The 18,091-nt window shown below is 43.0% G+C and overlaps 1 protein-coding gene across 2 annotated transcripts in view; it reads right to left on the bottom strand.

The window, feature by feature from the left end:
* The window catches only part of LOC140540562 (teneurin-3), a 192,860-nt gene that overhangs the window by 20,483 nt on the left and 154,286 nt on the right, over positions 1-18,091 (bottom strand). For both annotated transcript variants that reach the window (XM_072662912.1, XM_072662913.1), the window contains 5 exons: positions 17,598-17,814; positions 14,357-14,476; positions 10,954-11,215; positions 10,546-10,813; positions 8,754-8,897 (listed from right to left, as the gene is read on the bottom strand). In XM_072662912.1, coding sequence (XP_072519013.1) covers positions 8,754-8,897; positions 10,546-10,813; positions 10,954-11,215; positions 14,357-14,476; positions 17,598-17,814 — 1,011 coding nt within the window. The remainder of the gene's footprint in view (positions 1-8,753; positions 8,898-10,545; positions 10,814-10,953; positions 11,216-14,356; positions 14,477-17,597; positions 17,815-18,091) is intronic.

The following is an 18,091-nucleotide window of genomic DNA, read 5'->3' as shown; positions in this document are numbered from 1 at the left end:
TATGAAGTACTTTTTTTACTTTTTCTTAAAGTTATATAGTGTATATAGAACCAAAAAAAGCTCAAAGTCAAAGAACCCTTTTTTAACTACAGACTAATGAAGCAAAATGGTTCTATGTACTGCAGTACTGACATAACCCATCATAAACTCATCAATACACAAACTGCATTATAACAGTATCGCCATATTAACACATTAAACCAGGTCATAGTCACAGTGATAGAAACGCAGTATGTGATAATGTAGCGGTGATGCTAACAGCAGTGCTCTACAGACAGCCGTAACGCAAGTATCAGCAGCATCATTGCAGCAGCAGTATTAGCTGAGCGAGCTGCATAGCAATCCACTCGTCTCCGATTAACAGCCTCGGCTGATTAATTGATTGCGCAGAGAAGTGGGATGAAGATGTGGTCAGAGGGGATCTCACGGACGTCCGGCCGATAGCAGCCTCTTTTCTCATTCCCAGCCCAACAAATCTGCAGTTAACTAAGATGAATCGGTCTGGGTGGATGCTTTTAAGTCTAACTGCGCAGTCTGCTGACCTTCATATAAAGACAATCCAATGGCACTGCAGCCTAGTTTCACTCCAACTTCCTCACTTTCCCACTGTGTTCCACCGTAGAGAACAGCTTTCATCTTCACAGTCTGGAGAGGCTGTTTAGAGAGACTGTTTTGCTATGCCCTTTAAATCTACTGTACTTGGATTCAAACAGTACAGCAGTCCCCTTGCAGTCTCCTTCCATTAGATACATGCTGCATTAGATACACAGCAGATTAAATACACACCACGCCAGATTAGATACACATCAGATAGATCTACACTGCATTAGGAATACACCAGATTATATATGCACTGCATTCATTATCCACTGAATTATATATACATCACATTAGATACAAACCAGATTAGATATAAATCAGATTAGTCATATATTAGATTAGATATGTTATTATCTATTAGAAATACAATATGTTTCATATACACTGAATTAGACCAGCATTACACCAACAATCGCCAAAAGTATGGGGACACTCCTTCTAATTCATTTACTTTGCTATTTCAGTCTCACTCACAGTTCATCAAATTCAGCTCCGCAAGAGCTGCCCCAGTCAACAGTAAGTGCTGCTAATGTGAAGTGAAAACACCCAGGAGCAACAACAGCTTAGCTGTAAAGTAGTGGAAAGAAAACAGGACTCTTTGGACCAGGCCATCTTCTTCCATCAGTCTGGGGTCCAGCTCTGATGCTGCCCATCTCTCCTATATCTTACATGTTGACTATAAGAACCAACAGTTAGTTTACCAGTCTTACCAGTTTACAACAGAGATCCCAAACCTTTACATGAAACACTGTATTAAAATACAAAATGAAGAACTTGTACTTCACCGCTGCTTTGATGGGAAATCATCGGTGCTTCTCTGCCCTCCATTCAGAACCAGAAAACAGACTCCTCACCCCCTAGTCACCCTGCTCCCATCTGGCAGATGCTACAGAAATGTGTACACTAAGACTGTCAGACACAGGAACAGCTTTTACCCTCACGCCATCACCATCCTCAACAGCTGATCACCATTATCAGCTACAAGCCACAGATATTACTGATAAACTCTTATCACTCTTATCCTACAGTTACTGCATTACTGCACCATCACTCATCTCACACACACGTGTTCACTGCTGTGTAACACAGTATTTATATTATAGTATAGTGCTGCACACGGCTGTTCTGTGAAGAACACTGTAAAACACACTGTATAGACAGTCCTGGTATAGTCTTTGTATACTGTGTATACTATTGTTCCCTGTATATTGTGTATTGTCTGTAAATTATATGCTGTATATAATATTAGTAGTATATAATAAGTAGCTGTATATTGTTAACACTACAGAGACAATAACAGCCGGAACAAATTCCTTGTGTGTGTGAACATACTTGGCTAATCTGATTCTGATTCTGAAATGAACGAAGGGTTTTCTTCACTTTTGATCACATAGTGTTTCCTCCTTTACCCTGCAAACACTAATGCCGTCCCTATACTGCCTCAGAACCTCCACTCAGTCGTTCAGGGTGGTCTCTCACAATCCATGAACAAACATTCAGGGAAATTACCTTCCCCTTTTGCCCAGTTTCACTTACGCAGCAAAGAGAAGAGTGAAATAGCAAAATGAAAAGCTGCTATAATGTGGACCATTACGGAGGTCCAGGCCACACTGGTGACAGAGTGTGTGTAGTATTTCTCTCTCTGTGCTTCTGTAATGCAATGCTTATGATCATTGATTATTCAATTCATAGCCTTCCCGATCAAACAGGAATGGAATAAATAAACACATAAATAAAATGTCAAGCAAACAGCTTGAATATGCAATGCGCCAGGTGTTTTGTGACATTTCTAAAAATACATCTTGCTGAGAAGTTGGCACAAATCGAAGCGGAATGGATTCCGTTCCCTACATAATGAGCAAACATGGTTGTTTTTATGGGCTGAAGCAGATCAGATCGATAACCTTCTTCATGCTCCTTCACTGAAAACCAGCCTCAGTTTCGCCAGGATTCCTGAGTCCTCTCTGCGGGAGGTTGAGGAGAGTTCCTCTCACTCGCAGGTGAGTTATGTCCTTCTGGTCAGTCATAAAATTCCCAAATGTGACTCAGATTCAGACAATCTGCAGTCTGGAGACATTTCTACCATACCAATACATCAACTGGAGGTGTGTGTGTGTGTGTGTAGCGAGTGTAGGGGGTTCTATAGTAAAGTTCTATTTTTCTATATTTCTAAAGTTTCTTCTATTATATTTCTTGATTTATTTCAATTAATACTCATAACTTTTCTGTACTGCTAACTGATCTTCATACTTCATACAAAATCTGCCCAAAACATCTATTATTAGTATCATTATTATTATTATTATTATTATTATTATTATTTAATCGTGGCCATTGTAGTAGTAACCGCAGCATCAATAGCAGTAGTAATAGCAGATGTAGAAGTACACTACATGTCCAAACGTTTGTGGACACCTGCACTAATAAATGCATAGGGGGGCTTTATAGGGGTATAAAACCCCCCAGCATTGAGCTGTGGAGCAGTGGAAGAACTGTGTTGTCTGGAATGATGGTGGTGGAAATCCATCCAGTACTTTTGGGATGAGTTGGGGATGATGAGGTGGGATGGTGATCATCCAACATCCTGACCTCACTAACACTCTTGTTCCTGAATGCAATTAAATCATCACAGCAATGGTCGTCCAAAATCTAGTAGAAAGCCTTCTAGAGACAGTTACTCCAACAGCAGCAGTGTAGGTCTATATAGTGAAGTAGAAGTTGTAGGTAATAGGTAATAGCAGTATTAGTAATAGTATTATTATTATGGGTAGACACATTAGTAAAACAACAGAGCTAAATAATCTGAGGACTGTGTTCTGCATTATTGCAATTTACATGCAATTATTTTAGTTCATTTAAGATCCAGGCTTTCAGTTCTTCAGAATGAGAAGCCCTCGTTCCTTTTTACTGGATTTATGTTTACCTGCATCTGTTCTAATGGGATCTGGAGCCTCTACAGTAAAACTCTCTCACTGCTGAGAGACATGAGTTTATATGATGGGCTTAGGGGTCTAAACTTCTGCACAACATTGTAGCTACCAATCAGTCTGGTGTCAGAATCAGGACTGCCTCCCTCATATTCATGCAAAGAATAAGGCCTCCCTCCCTCGGCCTCTGTCTCTCTCTCTGTATATCTCTCTCTCCCACATACTTACTCCCCTAAAGCTGCTGAGAGGTGATCAGACGTGTAAGCCTCACAGTGATGAGTGTGGCTTTACATTATCAGGAGCTGAGACAAATAGGATTGTCAGACAGAAAAGCAGTCTTTGGCAGGTTTATTAGGCTGCTGACAGGTGTCGGCATCGCTGTGCGGCTAACGCTAATGCAAAGAAACACAGTAAACCGAAGGAGCCGAGGGCGCCGTGCCCATATATGTTTAAGCTTTCATCTGATTTATGTAACTCCGATTAACAGCGGGAGACAGATTTGTGTCTCAAAGCCATTTAAAGAGCCATTCTTCTTTAAGTAACCTCCTTAAAGTCGAGACTTAAGTAGATTAGCATTACGGAGACGCTCACTCAGTCACTGTGTTCTGAACTGGATTCACTTCTACACTGAAGTCAATTCAGATAACAGAGTAAAAAGTGTGTGTGTAGGAGCGGGCGGTATGAATGTACATTTATGCGCTATTCAGAAGTTTGAATTAGTGCTTTTAATGATAGAAATCCAGGATGCAGAGAGATGTAGAACTGAACCTTAATCTGCCCATCCGGTGAGCCTTCACAGCCTTCAGATCTTCAGAACTATAAAGTCTTTAGGTGAGAACTGCATTTCACAATGTATCCACAGGATTCTTGAATAAGACAAGAACAAGACTTTTGAGACAGGACTGAGACTCTGTAGGAGCAAAGTCGGAGGCAAGATCAAGACTTTGTATTATTGGACTCAAGAGTCAAGACCAGTAGTCAAGTCTTAGTTTGGACCAAGTATTTATGGTAGTCAAGACCAAGACTTTGTATTAGTAGGCTCAAGACCAAGACCAAGCATTTGTATTAGTGGGCTCAACAGTCAAGACCAGTAGTCAAGTCTCAGTTTAGTAGTCAATTCCAACTCAAGACCAAGACTTTGTATTAGTAGGCTCAAGACCAAGACCAAGACCAAGACTTTGTATTAGTGGGTGCAATTGTCAAAACCAAGTGTTTGTATTTCAGGAGTCAGACTCAGGATCAAGACTTTGCAGTAGTCAATTCTGAGTTGAGACAAAGCCTTGTAGGACAAGATTTTGAATTAGTGTTAAGACCCAGGTTAAGACTAAGACTTTGTGGGAGTCAAGTCCAAATCAAGATCAAGGCTTGAAGTGCTGAATCTGAGTCAAGACCAACACTTTGTAGTACTTAAGTCAAGACCAAGACATTTCATTAGTAGATTAGAGGACAGGTCAAGACCAAGTGTTTGTGTTACAGGAGTCAGAGTCAAGACCAAGACTTTGTACTATAGGACTCAACAGTCAATACCAGTATTCAAGTCTCAGTTTAGACCAAATCTTTTAAGTAGTCAAGTCCAAGTCAAGACCAGGACTGTGTATTAGTGGGCTCAAAGCGAAGACTCTGTAGTACTTAATACTGAGATGAGACAAAGACTTTTTAGAAGTCCACGTCCAAGTCAAGACCAAGAAAACAGCACTGAAAAGCTGGGGATGATTTTGCTGTACACAGCTGTGATCCTTACAACATAAAAGGGAAAACAAAAAAAAAGTAAAGAAGACCTTGCACTCGACTGGTCTCGCAAAAACGTGACGAGTCCTCTTTATCCTGAGACCCAGACAAGACAGAAAACATTCATTCATTGTAGTATTCCAACAAACTCATATCCTACAACCCTGTTCAGGACCTTAAAATAAAATCATAATAAGAAAGATGAAAGAATATGGTATAGACACATGCATTAAAACCTCAATATAGGTTTTAAATTTGATAAAAAAAGATCATAAATATTATAACGAATATTAAATATACATGAGGACATTCTTCTTCCCTCACTGAGGGGTCAAATGATGTCATTCATAATGCACAAAAAAATGCCCAAGGTCCAGCATGGAGGTATCTAATAACTAAAGTGCCCGTGAGTGTGTGTGAGTGAGTGTGTGTATGTGTGAGTGTGAGAGAGAGAGTGTGGGCAGTGGAATAATGTTGATCGTTTAGATTAATCCACAGCTGCTCTACAGGTGTAAAATGGGAACAGGCCTTATTAGATGGGATCGGCGCTTAGAGAGGATAAAGTGCCCAAAGCTGCGAAAGATGGCTAAGCGGCCGGGCATGACCATCTTTTTTCTGGCAGGTCGGCAGATTAAAGGGTGCGGAGATCGCAGGGCCAGCTGGAATCAGGCCAGGAAGCTAAAAGAGGCTTAACATGTGTGTAAAGCGGCGGCCAGGAAAGGTAAGCCAGACAACACTGCTCAGACACACCACAGACAATAGCACCTTTAGAGCCAATCTAATCCTGTCCTGCTGCTGTACTTTCCTGGACATATGCAACACACCCCATATCTATCTCTCTATTCAATCACTCTCTCTCTCTCTGGCACTTTCAAAATCTAATTTTGGTAAATAACAGCTTTTAGGATCTGATTCCAACTGTTCACTTCACCACCATAGATCAAAAAGATGAGGGTGACCTAACAAAGCCTAAAATTATTCACCCCCCCCCCCAGCAACATTTATAAACTATTTGCAATAAACCAATCAAACAGGACAAAAAGAGAACAAATTTAGCACATAATACCAACTTTTAACGAGGACTGCAGTCTCTGAATTATTAACCCCTTCATCACCAGCATCTTTAGAACTTAGTAGAATCTTCTGTTGTTCTTATCTGTTGCAAACCTGATGCACAGCTAGACACCAGCTGCCGGCAGCGTTCCTGAGGAACCTTAGCCCATTCCTCCTGAGCAGAGTCCTCCAGTTCACTAATACTCTCGGGTTTGCTGCTGCTGCTTCAGCTGCCTTCTTCACTTCCCAACAAAAGTAGTAGGTTCAAGTCAGGCGACTGTGACGACCACTCCAGAATCTTCCAGGACTTCTTCTAAAACCAAGCCTTGGTAGAGGTTAAGGGTCATTGTCCTGTTGAAAGGTCCAATGATGCCCAAGCTTGAGTTTCCTCACAGAAGGCCACAGAAGGCACAGAAGATTTCCAGATACTTGATAAAATACATCCTGCCCTTCCACAGGCTGCAGGTTTCCAGAGCCAAAGGAAGCAAAGCAGCCCCAGAGCATCACTGAGCCCCTGTCATGCGTCACTGCAGGCCGGGTGTTCTTTATAGAGTAGGCTTCAGTCTTCCTTCTCCAGATTTTTGTACCGCTGAGCCATAGGCCCGAAACATGTCTTGACCATTCATGCAGGACTACAAGGAGTTTTCCAGCCCTGTTTCTTAAACAATTCACAGTACAGGGCTGCGAATCAGAGCAAAGCTGATTTACATATATTAGTGTTAAAGGCAAAGTAACTCAAATAGTAGATTTTAGTAGACTGTTTTTGTTAGAGAAACCCATACAACTTTACATCCCATACAAGTCAAATACAGGAAAATGCAGGATATGAGCTTTTAATTAATTCAGATGTGTAGATTATATATACAAACAAAAAGAAGTCAGAAGCGCAGACTCACACCTGTCCATACAGAATGTAATTTAAATGCAAATGTAATCATGCAATTAATTATGTAACTATGGGGTTCGATTTGAAATGATTCTGTAGTGAAATTAAATGTAGAGCACAATGACAACATTAACTCAGTAGGTTTCCAGTTAGCGTGCGGTGAGGCTGTACCGGGCTGGTGGAAGCGTGAGGGGATTTATCTCTGTCAGCACTCTGCTCTTCAGAACTAAGCAAAGTGCATCGATCCACATCATCCAAATGCTCGTGAAAATACTTTTGACTTTGCGTGTCGCGTTAATGAACTTCATTTAAGTGGCCATTACTCTGAGTCATGAGCCCCATCACGCTGGGTCCTATCATATGCAAATGAGGCCATGGGAGAAGCAGGCGTGGAACCAGCCAGACTGCAGGCCATCCTAATTCCCTGTGCAGAAGTCTGAGAAAATGGCCGGTGAAGCTGTTTGTCAGGACGCTAAGTGCTTATTTTGGTTCAAAACAACATCAGAATAAATACAAATAAACAGATAAACAGTCCAGTCTGATTGTAGTGTGTGTGTGTGTGTGTGAGAGAGAGAGAGAGAGAGAGATTTAACATTCCCAGTGCCTTCCTGGAGGAACACCAGTATCCCCAGTCTCCAACTATCCTCTATTCAGTGCTTAATCACAGCAGATCAGCTGAGCTGCTGGTGGGACTCAACACATCCATACAGTGTCTGGAGTTCACAGAGAAGATCAGCACCCAGACCTGTGCTCTTCTACCCAACATCTCAATAACTTTACTGACCAACAGTGTCCATCCAGTGTGTTTCTGTGGTATCCAGTATTTCTGAGGTATTCAGGGTTGCTGTGGTATCCAGTATTTCTGAGGTATTCAGGGTTGCTGTGGTATCTAGTATTTCTGAGGTATTCAGGGTTGCTGTGGTATCCAGGGTTTCTGAGGTATTCAGGGTTGCTGTGGTATCCAGTGTTTGAGGTATCCAGTGTTTCTGAGGTATTCAGTGTTGCTGTGGTATCCAGTGTTTCTGAGGTATTCAGGGTTGCTGTGGTATCCAGTGTTTCTGAGGTATTCAGGGTTGCTGTGGTATCCAGTGTTTCTGAGGTATTCAGGGTTGCTGTGGTATCCAGTGTTTGAGGTATCCAGTGTTTCTGAGGTATTCAGTGTTTCTGAGGTATTCAGGGTTGCTGTGGTATCCAGTGTTTCTGAGGTATTCAGGGTTGCTGTGGTATCTTGTGGCTAAAATGTAGAGGATTCTATAGACACGCTGCTTTTACAGCATTTTCTCTATGATAGGGAGATTTTACTCCCTATCTACTGGGAAATATTATTGTACTTGTTAAATGAATTGCACCCCCTTCGGATACCCTCCAACCTATATACATCATGTAGAAATGATGTTTATATTTAAGTAAATTCAACGCATCACTACTTCCTGGGGTTACCGTGTGTCTGTCATCTCTATCAAAACAGCGGAGGCTACAATGAAAAAAAAAAATAGAACAAAGGAGGTGCTGATCCATATTTGATTCTGTTCAGGTGAGGTAATAAGCGATGCTCTCACCGTTCTGCAGGTCCAGGATGTGATGTTTTTCCAGTGTCCAGCCACCCATGCTGGACGCCTCCAGCTCGTAGCCCTGCAGCCTGGAGCTCCGTTTCTCCCACAGCACCACACTCAGACACGACTCGTACTCGAACCCTACAGACACTGTCCAAAAACAAGAAGAGTGATCCGTTACAGTCGCCTGAATAAGCAGAACTAGAGTCTATGCTGGGATTAGGAGTCTAGATTGGAGTTTAGAGTCTAAGCCATAGTTTTAAAGCCAGGAGTTAATAATCTAGTCTAGGCCTGGGGGTTGAGTCTAGAGTTTGCATTCTAGACTTTAGGGTTTAGGTTGGAGTTTATAGTCTAAGCTGGTGTTCAAAGTCAAAGTCTGGAGATAAGAGTCTACAATGAAGAGTCTAAGCCAGAGCTGGACTTTAGAATCTAGGCGGAAATTTAGTAGCTAAGTTGGAAGTAGAGTGGAGTCTAGAGTTTAAAATCTACGCTGGAGTTTAGAGTTTTATGATTCATATAAAAGGGTTCTTGAAGGGTTCTTTACTAAAAGCACTAGTTCATACAGAACCATGATAATTTAAAGAACCAATCACTCATACCTTAATGGTTCTGTGTGTAGTTAAAGGGCTCTACACATAAACACAGGTATTGTAATAGAAACTGAGGGGCGTTGCAGGGGCCAATCAGATTCTCACCAGGTTCCTGCCTCTAGCTCCTCCCAACCTTCTGGAAAATAATAATAATAATAATAATAATGCTCTCCTGACTGACCGGTTCTGCATTAATGTCAAATTAGCCAGAGGCTGGTTGTTAGAGATGTTCCTCAGCAGGATCCTCGTTCTTCCTGCAGTGAGATTTTCCACAATGACCCTCCGACCTTCTACAGCCCTTCTGCTTCCAGCTCAGCTTCATTTGCAGACTAATTATACATGCAAACAGTCAGCACCAAACAGGTGGCCTTTAGAGCTATTATTTATTACTTTAACCCTGTGCAGTGTCAGCTCACGCACTAAAGGCCAGGTGGAGCTTAAACAAACACACAGACAACAACACCACTATCTATCTGTGTCTAACAGGGCCTGAATTATTGCTCTCTTATTTCTACTGGGGATTTTAAACAATAAGCAGCGAAACTGAAGGCCAGGCTAAGTCTGCTAAGTCTGATAGTCTAACAGGGGAGCGGACTAATGTGCTACACACTAGTAATATTTTAAAATATAAGCTGTAGGAAATGAATATAATTCAAGTTCTGGACTTATGTGGTCTGTGAAGGAACGGTTGCCTCTTATTTTAATATTATTAATTATTGTGTATGTAAACAGATAATGTCATGCTTATATCACATTTAAAGTGATATATCTGCATATTTACTACAAGGAAACACAATTGTTTGTAAAATTGCAGATTTTAAAAAATTATTAATTTAGGGTGATGTGAACAACCACACCCTGCACCTGCTCTTCAAGGGTTCTTTAGTAAAGGCAATGGTTCCAAATTGAAGCATGAAAACTCAAACATCATTTGGATGCTTAAATGTTTTATTTGTATATGAATATGTTTTGTAATGTATTTGAATATATTTGTAAATTAATATATAAATAGTGCAGGGGTGTTGATGGTTCAGTACTATTTAGAAACACTAGCTTAGAGTGTATGAAGGAAAACCTGTTGTATATATACACACACTTGTTTTACTAGCAGCAAATAGGGTTCCACTACTGCTGCACGAATGCTGTTTTCCTCATTGCAGTGAAGAGACTAAAGGAGCCCACATTTCAATTCAAATCTCACTGCTTACCCACAGCCTCGGCCAGGCCATACACCCTCTGACCATAAGCGTCTGTTTTATCCCAGATAAATGTGAAGGAAAGCCTGGGGGAAGCCGGAAACTGCTTCTGGAACATTCTGCCCTCCACAGCCACCATCAGGTGCACCCTGGCCAGGCCGAAGGGCACACTGGACCCCATCATGACCACTTTTAGGACAGGCTTATAAGCAGATGCCCGTGAGCTGAGGTAGACCAGGCTTAGGTCACTGCCAGGGATGGAAATCTGCTCATGAAGGACCTAGAGAGAAGAAAACAGTGGATGTGATTGGTATTATTATTATTATTATTAATAATAATAATAATAATAATAACAATAATAATAATAATAATAATGGAGCTGTTAATAAAGAGATAAGTGTACGTTTTGACGAATCTCACCTGAGTCTCAGGTATGATAGGGTTTGCCTCTGGGGCGGAGCTATAGTAGGTCGATAGTGGTGATGCTGTAATTTGGGGAGCGGGTCTCACAAGGCCATTGAGCTCACATGTGGGTGTTTCCCGTTCCTCCCTCCTCATCACCAGCATGTCCATCACATAAAACACTCTCCATGGCAACCATACAGTCCGGTGGACGGCCGGAAATGGAGGCCGGACAAACCTCAGCGTCAGCGATGCTCCACCGTTCACTAACAGATCAAACCTGCAGGCAGAAAACGAGCCTTTCATCACAGAAGGACAGAATCACTCCGCGGACTCAGAACGTCTGTGAATGGGAGAGAGCAGATTACTGTCAGATTATGGTTCAAAACCATGATTAGAATCACTGATAAAAGATGAGCCGCATGGTTATAAAGGTGAGCTGAACCGGTACCTTAACCGGCCCTGCTGTTCTGTAATTGTCCTTAATTGTGGAACTACTTTTTGGCGGAAGGATCTGACGGTATTAAAGCATAATCAGGACGAAATTCAGGGCTTCTCTGATTTACTTTGTTTCTGTCGTCTAAAAGCAAGAGAAAACGGCTACTGGGGTCATGTGTTCCCGTTAACTGCAGGGCGACTGCAGGGCGCCAGTGGCAATGTCTCAGGTTATAGCACTCCCTCTCAGGTACTATTGCTTAAAAGTAAAGGTCGGACGTTAAAGTACGGACCTTCAGACTCTGTTAATGGACTTTTTACTATTTCCGTTTTTCCACAATAGCCTCGTAGCTTCAGCAGGAAACTGAAAAAGCAAAAATTCAGGCAGAGAAAACGTCAATTCCTAACACTTCAGTTTCACTTATTAGGCCTTAAACGCTCGCTTTCGGATAGTACGCAAGAACGATCATCAGTATCATGCGCAAAGTGTACGGTTGAGCAAAATGGGGAAATTGTCTGAGCTATTCAAACAGATTAGGACTGCCAAACTTTTCATTTTGCAGCCGAGCCAGAGCAGAGGGCATTTGAAGGCTAGCCGCATTAGGAGAGTTTTCTGTTATTAAGCTGCCAATTTGTGCATCTCCTCTGCAAATTACACGCTTTGTTAGCCTCATCACACAGCTCCGCTAATAACAGCGTATCCCACATGCTCGGCTCCGGCACAAAAATAAGGTCGGATTCATGTGTGAATCTAAGCTAATAATAAAAACACGGAACTGGAAGAAAATAACAGCAGAGTCTTTATCTTCACTGAGAGGATCAGCGGGCTTCGCTCTCCGCTCGCTTTCATCCAGCACTAGCACACTTGGCCGCCGCAGCGTTAGCCGGGCGAGGAGGTAGAGATGTGATGTAAGTTTTTAAACAGGGATTTGAGGAGAGCTCATATGCTAGCGGTTAGCGGAGGACCTGCGCTAATTAGCGTAGCATTGGGGAGAGCCGTGGGTTTGGATATAAAGGAGGGGGGGCGTCCCTTTGAAGTGCTGCTCCATATAAGCCTCTGGCTGCCATATCCACAGGGATACACACACACACACACACACACACACATTAAGCTACTATGCTTCTTATATCCTTTTTTGTTTAACACACAACAAAACTTTTTAGTTTTATGTAAACACACACACACACACACACACACACACATACTTTCTACAGAATTTTGGAGGAGCATTGCTGTGAGAATTTGATTGCATTTAGAGACAAGAGCGTTAGTGAGGTCAGGATGGTTGATGATCACCACCCCACCTCATCATCACCAACTCATCCCAACCATCATTCCAGAGAACACAGTTCCTCCACTGCTCCACAGCTCCTCAATGCTGGGGGGCTTTATACCCCTCTAGTCCACGCCTGGCATTATTAGGCAGCATGGAGCCAATAGGGTCATGATGTTGATCTTCTCCAGAGAGTCCTATTCTATTGGCAGTACTTCTTCTCTACAGGGACTAGATAAGCTGTATGTGCATCTGTGTCAGCAATGGGTGCAGCTTACAGTAGCTGAATACATTCATTAGGAGGGATGTCCACAAACATTTGGACATATAGTGTAAGTCCCAACTGTAATTTAATCATTTATGGTTATGCAGTCAACAGACACACACACACACACACACAGAAATGCTAATATTGCAAGCTGTTCTATCATTATGTGGACATTTGGTCCTCACAAGGTAAAGCAATACAATAATGCCCCCCCCCCCCCCCCCAGCCACAAACACACAAACACACACACACACACACACGCAGCTGCAGTGAGCAAGTGGGATTATCTCAGCCTCTGCCTCAGCTTCCCTGTGCTCACCTGCGGCATGTTGAGGTGGTTTATGCCAGTATCTGATAAGCCTGGACATGCACACACACACACACACACACACACACACACACACACACACACACACACACACACCACTCCAGAGGACCACCGCTACCTCTTAATTTTCTCTCTGCTTACATCCAAATGTGCAGTGAGTTTTTTTTTTTTTAGAGTTGCCACTATGACGTCCGGTCCCTACGGACACACACACACACACACCCACACACACCCCTTGGGAGACAAATTTCACTGTCTGCTGGTGTGTATGATGGTTGGTCATGTTGGATAATGACTAAAGGGTCTGCTGTAAAGACACAGCAAGGTCACTCTGTCCCCTCACACACACACACACACACAAACTCACTCACACACACACATAGCGCTGGCAGCTAAACTCTGACTGATTGATTCACCCTCCTGCTTTAATGCATGTTTTCGAGACAAATCTGAATGGTGGCCACAGGGCTGATATTTGCATGGGATGTTCATCTATGTGTGTGTGTGTGTGTGTGTGTGTGTGTGCACTAGAAAGCTGAGACCACATTAATAAGGTCATCACTTATATGATAGAGCTGAAAATTAAGCTGTGAGAATGTGTGTGTTCATGTTGTCACAAGAAAAGCTCTGAAACAGGAAATATATACACGACACAGACAAAAGTATTTGGACACTTGCTCATTCATTGGTATTACAAATTATTTATCCTGCTTTTGTTGGAGTTTTAAATGCATTTAGCAACAAGAGCTTTACTGAGGTCAGGATGTTGGATGATGATCACCACCCCACCTCCTCCACCATCATTCCAGAGAACACAGTTCCTCCACTGCTCCACAGCTCCTCAATGCTGGGGGGCTTTATACCCCTCTAGCCCACACCTGGCATTAGGCAGCATGGAGCCAATAGGGTCATGTTGCTCTGCTCAATCCCCCCCACCATTCACAAACCACTGCCCATACACCAAAGGCCCACCCCTCACATATAAATATTCTAATATTAATATGTAATATGTTAAAATAACAATATAAAAACAAACACTACTGAGAAGGCTTTCATTTACAAAAACAACAAGTTACTGCTGTGTGTGTGTGTGTGTGTATTCAGATGTACACATACATGCCGTCCTGTCTGGTGATGGTGTAGCCATGTTGTGGGAAATGCAGCAGTGACACGTTCACTCCGATTAGCGGCGTTCCATCTTCAGTCACCACCTGACCTCTCACCACCGACACCAGGCTGAGAAACAAACAAAAACACTCCGAGTAAACAAACATTCCCGGGAACAAAGACAGTGCTAATCCTTTCCTCAAGGCCTGCAAGCTGCTTAACATCTGTCAGCTTAAACACAACCCAGAAACACAGGCTGCAGCAGTACAGGCAGATGTTCTGCACAGAAACCACACTTTTAAAGCGATAGTTCAGAAAAACATACAGAATTATAGAAGTTCCACATTTCTACAATGTAATCAATTCACTACAACAGGGTCTGCCTCTTCTTCAGTTTTACCCTGAAGGCTAATGTAGCTAAGTAACGGAAGCGTATGCCCACCAATTAACATCACGTAAACTGCACGAACCACAAGCGTTTCCCTAATGGGCATCCCACTGGTGGACTGGAACTGGTTAAGTGTGTGTATGTACTGGTGTCACTGTACTGGTTGAGTGTGTGTGTACTGGTGTAACTGTACTGGTTGAGTGTGTGTGTACTGGTGTAACTGTACTGGTTGAGAGTGTGTGTGTACTGGTGTAACTGTACTGGTTGAGAGTGTGTGTGTACTGGTGTAACTGTACTGGTGGGGTGTGTGTGTACTGGTGTAACTGTACTGGTGGTGTGTGTGTGTACTGGTGTAACTGTACTGGTTGAGTGTGTGTGTACTGGTGTAACTGTACTGGTGGGGTGTGTGTGTACTGGTGTAAACGCTCCTCCAGAGGAGTGAGGGTGGTGTGTGTTCACACTGCACACAGTGAAGTAGCTGAGGGTGTAGACTCCATCAGCAGAGCTTTCTGTGAGCCTCCATGTTTTCACTGCTGTAGAAAAGATGGAGGAGGCTTTGGTTCTTGTTGGATGCGCTGTGTTTTGTCCTGAAGCAGTGGGAGCTCAGTCAGAGCGCAGTTTGGATCAGTAAGAGCTCATTACTGTTCTGTCCAATCAGAGGAAGGATAAACGCAGTGGGGTGAGACTGATCTTCCTGTTCATGTGTTTGTTGATCAGAAGGAGAGTTTCTGACTCAGACTGAATAAACAGCTGTGAGTGTCCGACTCTGTCAGATCACCTTCAGGACTGATCAGGTAAACTCAGAGCCCTCAGTGAGATGAATGAGATGATACATTGTGTTAAATAAGAGCAGGAAGATTAACTAACAAGTTCAGGTTTGATCTCAGTTTGACTCAGTTAAGCCTCTTCAGACTCTCATCAGAATGAAACTTGACTTTTCTGTCCTCTCTTGTCCACATGCCCTCTGCGAGAGTTGACTGGTTGGACACTCTGAACAGGGACAATTACAACACAAATTATTCCACCAAGTGCCATTTAGCAGCCGACCTACAATCTTTCAGCCGCGGGTTAATTGCAGGATAATTTCTGAGTGTGTGAACAACAGGAGCAGCCTGATGGAGAACATGCTTCCTCATCAGGGCTTAATCAGAAGCTCAGCACTGCCCACTAATTTTACTTCAACCATTTCTGCAGACGGACGGCCAGGGCGAGGTCACTTTCTGGGAAACTTTTCAGAACCCTTTCACTTGACTTCTCCAGGCTCCGCCCACAAACTTGTGAGTTTAGATAAGATTCACTGAAGGTCAGCAGAAATCATGTTGAAAGTAATGAGAAATTCTTGCCAATACTTTAGAAGGCCTTCCAGAAGGTCACTCTGCTGAAACTGACCAGGTGTAGTTCGGTTTCTCTGATTATTGGAAATACATTTGCATAACGTCAGCCATGCTATAGTAAACACTAGATGTCCAAATGTTTGTGGACACCACTTTTCATGAATGCATTCAGCTACTTTAAGGTGCACCCATTGCTAACACAGATGTGCAAAGGAAAGTACTGCCAATAGAATAGGACTCTCTGCAGCAGATCAATATAAATCTAGGTATAAAGCCCCCCAGCATTCAGCTGTGGAGTTGTGGAGCAGTGTTCTCTGGAATGGTGGTGGAGCTCCATCCAATACTTTTGGGATGAGTTGATGAGTTGGAGATGAGGTGGGGTGGTGATCATCACCCAACATCCTGACTTTATAACACATTTGTCCAAATACTTTTGTCCATGTAACGTATCTCCTAATTTCTTCTCTGGGTTGAGTTGAGTGTGGTGTGTTGGTCCAGCTCCTCTCACTCTGGAGCTGCTGAGCTTCATTTATACTCTAAATGATCCAAACAGAGAAGCTATGCTGAGAGCTGCTGGATGTTCTTCTTCTTGCATTGTTAAGGTGGAACATGGACGGGTCATTTCTTCATCGTTTTTAGCCACTCCAGTTGTCAAGTTGTAGGTTTTAAACAGAGGCATTCCTCTTGAATGAGGCAGCACTACCAAGGCTGGCACCGGACCCTGCCATCTGACCACACAGCCGCCCTTCCCTTCTTTACAAATATGAAGCTGAACTTGATGTGTACTGAAAGACTATCTCGGAATCCGGGAGCAGCGAAAAAGCAGTGTTGTTTGTGCTGTTCAGACACAGATACGTTTCTCTCCCCCCCCCTACAGATCCGGCACCCGCGGGGACGCCTGCGTTCGTTGGCGCTGCAACATCAAACAGCGTCAAGGTCACCAGTGCAGGTAGAAGAAAAGCACAGATAGAACAAAAAACACTTCAATCACGACTGAGAGAAAAGAAATGGAGATGTTCTTCAGAAAAGATAAAAAAAGTTTCTTGGTGAAAGAAACCAAATACAATATCAGTCAGCATCGATTCACAAGAGCACTTAATCACCACACAGATTCCAACCCCAACAGTTCTTTAAAACTTTCCTCAGAACCAGGCTCTTTTGGGAAATAGTGCTGGCTATTCTAGAAAGGTGGATAACTGACCGGTTGGCATGTGCCACTAAATGTGACCCTTATAATCTGCATAATCTGCTTAGACTAGGCCCAACTAATTCCAGACCATAGAAATAGTCGTACACTCTTAATAATAAAGGTGTTTGTTTCAAACGGTAGAATTTGAGGAATGTTACAGATAACAGTGTCGAACTGGACGTGTGTACTGATATTGGGTCCAAATTCCAAATACACAGTTCTACAGCATCACATCTGACTTTTTGTTTATTTTCCACTATTTTCTATATTTTAGATCACTAGTGAAACCATGAAAACTGCACTGTATCTCTCCATCAAGCTCAAAGCGGAGCTCCTGACCTGCTGTTGTACGGGTTTTCTCCAGGAATCCGGTGGGTTCCTCCAGGAGCCACAAGGAAGCTGACCCGCTGATAGAAGGCCAAGGTCAGTGGGGTGGAGGAGGAGGTTTGTGTGATTTGTGGGGTTGTGGTGGGGTCTGGTGCTCCTTTGCAGTAGGGCTGATCCTGACAGGAACTCTGAAGACAACAGTCTGGGTCCATACAGTCCAGCAGGCCATCTGTAGAAAGAGCAGGAAAGCACTATAATAATGTGCAGTTACACCCGAGCGCTCTGAGCTCCGAGTTCAGGCTTCAAAATAATACAGCTCTGAAGTTCCATGCCTATACAAGCAGCGCCAGGGCTAAGCTTTGTTTTTCTCTGTGGGAAAATAAACAGCGTTTTGAGAAACTATGCTGAAGAAAAATGTTCCACACCTGTTTATTTGGTTCTGCACACATTTCCCCTCTGACTGACACCAGATTCTCTGAATTATGAGGTCGTTAAGGAGTCGAAAT

Source organism: Salminus brasiliensis, chromosome 19, assembly GCF_030463535.1.
Source record: "Salminus brasiliensis chromosome 19, fSalBra1.hap2, whole genome shotgun sequence".
NCBI classification, from domain to species: domain Eukaryota; kingdom Metazoa; phylum Chordata; class Actinopteri; order Characiformes; family Bryconidae; genus Salminus; species Salminus brasiliensis.
The sequence above is the reverse complement of the archived record's forward strand: the minus strand, read 5'-3'. Positions and strand labels throughout refer to the sequence as shown.